This window comes from Bison bison, unplaced genomic scaffold (genome assembly GCF_000754665.1).
Source record: "Bison bison bison isolate TAMUID 2011002044 unplaced genomic scaffold, Bison_UMD1.0 scf7180017864460, whole genome shotgun sequence".
NCBI lineage: Eukaryota > Metazoa > Chordata > Mammalia > Artiodactyla > Bovidae > Bison > Bison bison.
Genome location: NW_011495022.1, coordinates 6790283 through 6793644, shown reverse-complemented (window position 1 = coordinate 6793644; position 3362 = coordinate 6790283). Strand labels below are relative to the sequence as shown.

The 3362-nt window shown below is 45.0% G+C and overlaps 1 protein-coding gene across 1 annotated transcript in view; it reads right to left on the bottom strand.

Moving 5' to 3' along the window:
* SP3 (Sp3 transcription factor) overlaps window positions 1-1070 on the bottom strand; it is a 59388-nt gene extending 58318 nt beyond the window's left edge. The window contains exons 1-2 of the mRNA XM_010859822.1: window positions 1051-1070; window positions 256-607 (exon numbers count right to left, since the gene is read on the bottom strand). Coding sequence (XP_010858124.1) covers window positions 256-607; window positions 1051-1070 — 372 coding nt within the window. The remainder of the gene's footprint in view (window positions 1-255; window positions 608-1050) is intronic.
* Window positions 1071-3362: the final 2292 nt, after the last annotated feature.

Below are 3362 nucleotides of genomic sequence, written 5' to 3'. Positions count from 1 at the left end.
GTGCGGGAAACACAAAAGGTGGAGCCTCCAGCCCAAAAGGGGGGAAGAGGGTGACAGCCCGCCCGGAAGTTCCGCCCCTCTTCTCCGCGCTCATTTGCCATCACGCTCTTCGTCGCCAGCTCTCATTGGCCCAGACGCCCGTCCGTCACTCTGCCTGGCGGCACGCTTCCTGTTTGCCCCTCGGGTGGAAGGGGAGAGACAATGAGCGGCCGTGGCGGCGTAGGTTCCCGAGAGCGGCCAAAGCTAGCCTGTTACCCCGCTGTGCCCGCCTCGTTTGTCGGCTGCCGCTGCCAGGGCAAAACGCAGGCCTCTTCCATCTTGTAGGCGCTCGGAGCACGCCCCGGCAAGCCGTGGGGGAGCTGAGCTGGGGAGGAGATCCCGTCCCCGAAGGCTCGGGCTCCACTCGGTGCTTCCTCCATCCTGGCAGTAGCCGGATCTCCCCAGGGCCTCAGGCTCTCCGAGCCGCCGCTTCCCTTCGCTGCCTGGAGGCCGCTGCCGCTCAGCCCCCGGGCTGCTGCTGCGGCCGCTGCTGCTACTGAGCAAACCAGGCCCGCCCCGCAAGCCCGGGGGGAGGGAGCTGGTATTGGGGGAGACACCCCCTCCGAGGCTGGAGGAGGATTTTCTCTCACACACATTCAGCTCTTAGATTCAGTCTGAGCCACCTCGTTCTCATCGCCCTTTGCCCCTGGTTTCCAAACTGTCTTCCACTTTTACGTACCCTGGAAGCAGGCATTTTAAACAGGAATCTTGGAAATTCACCTCACAGATAGGAGAGCTTTCATTCTGGCCAGTGGCACTGAAACAGACAAGTATATTTCATTTAACATATAGTGTATATATTCAAAAGGACAGAATCCTTAAAAAAATTCAGTCACATAATCATTTTGTTGCACAAACATTATTTAATCGTCTTGGTAGCAAGTGAAATATCTGAAAAAGCCCAGCAATAATTGCCAACATTTTAAAAATAGTGAATCTCAATGAAGTATCTTTTTTTTCTTGGACCATTCATTTGAAATCTCATTTCACTTACTGGCTAGGTTAACACACCTTTGCTCTTTGGCATCCATGATACCTTGATGTCATCCTGGGTAGGAGAAATCCTGAATTTTATCTGTGTATGTTTTGCCAAGAGACATGTCTGCCTATTACACACTGGATCTAATTGCCAAGAAAGAGGTTAAACTCAAAGAGGTGGATATGCTGCCCACAATACACTTTTTATTAGAACTCTGGCTCCAAAAATTAGTGTTCCAATTGTGATTGTTTAGTAAATAAAGTACTGGGGGCTGGAGTTGTAAAGTCCAAAGACTTCAATAAGGTTTTGTGTGCACTGACAAGAATTGAAGAATCCTTATATGAAAGACGGAGTTTGCATCTCATTTCTTCTATTTCCATCTTCTGCTCACTGAATCAGAAACATTGTATGATTAATGGGCACTTAATTGTGCAAAAGATAGAATTCCCAAGGAAATGACTTAAAAACCACAAACAGGCAAAAACAAAAAAAAGTTCTGAATCCATGAATGAAGTTGATCTAACACAATTTTGGGTCTCATATATAAGTAGAAGAATCACTTTTTAAAAGCAAATTGTATAAACCCTGTACCATTTTACACTTAAATTCTGAAGGAAAAGTGTTATAGAATAAGCTGATAATTGAAAAAGAAAAAGGGATGGAAAGCTTGAGGGAGGACAAATGAAAACTAGTGGAGTGGGAGAGAGGGAGGGAAGTTAGCATTGTCACTTTTTCTACTTACATGGATGCTGGATAGAGAATAGTTCTTTGCCTAGTAGAGATATTTCAGACATTTTCAGGTGCTTTTCTAGGAATGGGGATGTGGTTTATGAGTCTAAGCATAAGACTTCCATGCCCCTTTCACAAAGCCTTAGTCTAGCCACCCATAGGAAGCAAAGTACTTGGCCACAGAAACTCAGTTTGTTTCCTCAGTGATACAAATTGACAAATGGAAATTTAAAAAAAAATCATTTTCAAACATTTTTGGTCCATAGACCATTCTGACAAGATGCAGAAACACTTCATGTAATCTAATTGAAAAAAACAGTAATAACCTACCAGAGCTATCTATTCTACTTTTATAACTGCAGTGCTCTTAAGAGACACAACTACCAAAAGTATCACTACTGCTTAATCAGATTCAGAGGACCTGCTCAGACACTGAAAAGAGTCACTCATGGAGTATCTTAAAGCTGGAAACAAAGGTAGTCTCTGAAAAGATCATGTTCTCTGAGCTATTTCAGTACTGTAGCCAAATCTTGAAATGCAGTTTGTGTTAATTAAAAGGTATTTTCTCTGTGGAAGATAGCCTCTCAATGGCACCCACTGTTACATTACATAGGAACTCAGAAATTGCACTTGCTTATGCTAGGTATTATTTATACTGTCTTCTTTCCAAAGATGATTTGAGGAACCCCTTGCTGGCCACTGTTTATATCACAGCAGCAGATCTGAATGTCACTTTTTCTCAATTTCCTCACTTATTTTTTTTTCATCTTACATGTGTTTTTATAAGTTAAATCTTTTGGAAACTGTGGTGAATGTCAGAGGGCCTCAAAGACCCACTGGCATGAACCCTTTCACCCATTTTCAGTACCCTCTTTCTTTCCAAAGAGAAGCCACTAAATAATACTTGATTCACATCTGCAAGAGCCTACCCATTCTATATTAAAAGCAGCGACAGCCCTGGTCAACTGCACCACACCCCTTTCCTTCACAGTCCCTACTACCTTTCTTCCCTTCTTAACATCTATTAAGTGAACAATATGCAATTACCAGTATTCACCCACTGTTGTCTAAAAAGGTGGCAATTTTGTATGCTGCTGCTTCTGCTGCTAAGTCATGTCAGTTGTGTCTGACTCTCTGCGACCCCATAGATGGCAGCCCAACAGGCTCCTCTGTCCCTGGGATTCTGCAGGCAAAGATACTGGAGTGGGTTGCCATTTCCTTCTCCAATGCATGAAAGTGAAAAGTGAAAGTGGAGTCACTCAGTCATGTCCAACTCTTAGCAACCCCATGGACTGTAGCCTACCAGGCTCCTCCGTCCATGGGATGCTCCAGGCAAGAGTACTAGAGTGGGTTGGCATTGCCTTCTCCAGCAATTTTGTATAGTTGCACCTAAATCCATGTCTACTTAACATAACCTTTGTTCCTATGATCCTGATCCACCTTTTCAGTTCAGTTCAGTCGCTCAGTCGTGTCAGACTCTGCGACCCCATGAATCCCAGCATGCCAGGCCTCCCTGTCCATCACCAACTCCCGGAGTTCACTCAGACTTACGTCCATCGAGTCAGTGATGCCATCTAGCCATCTCATTCTCTGTCATCCCCTTCTCCTCCTGCCC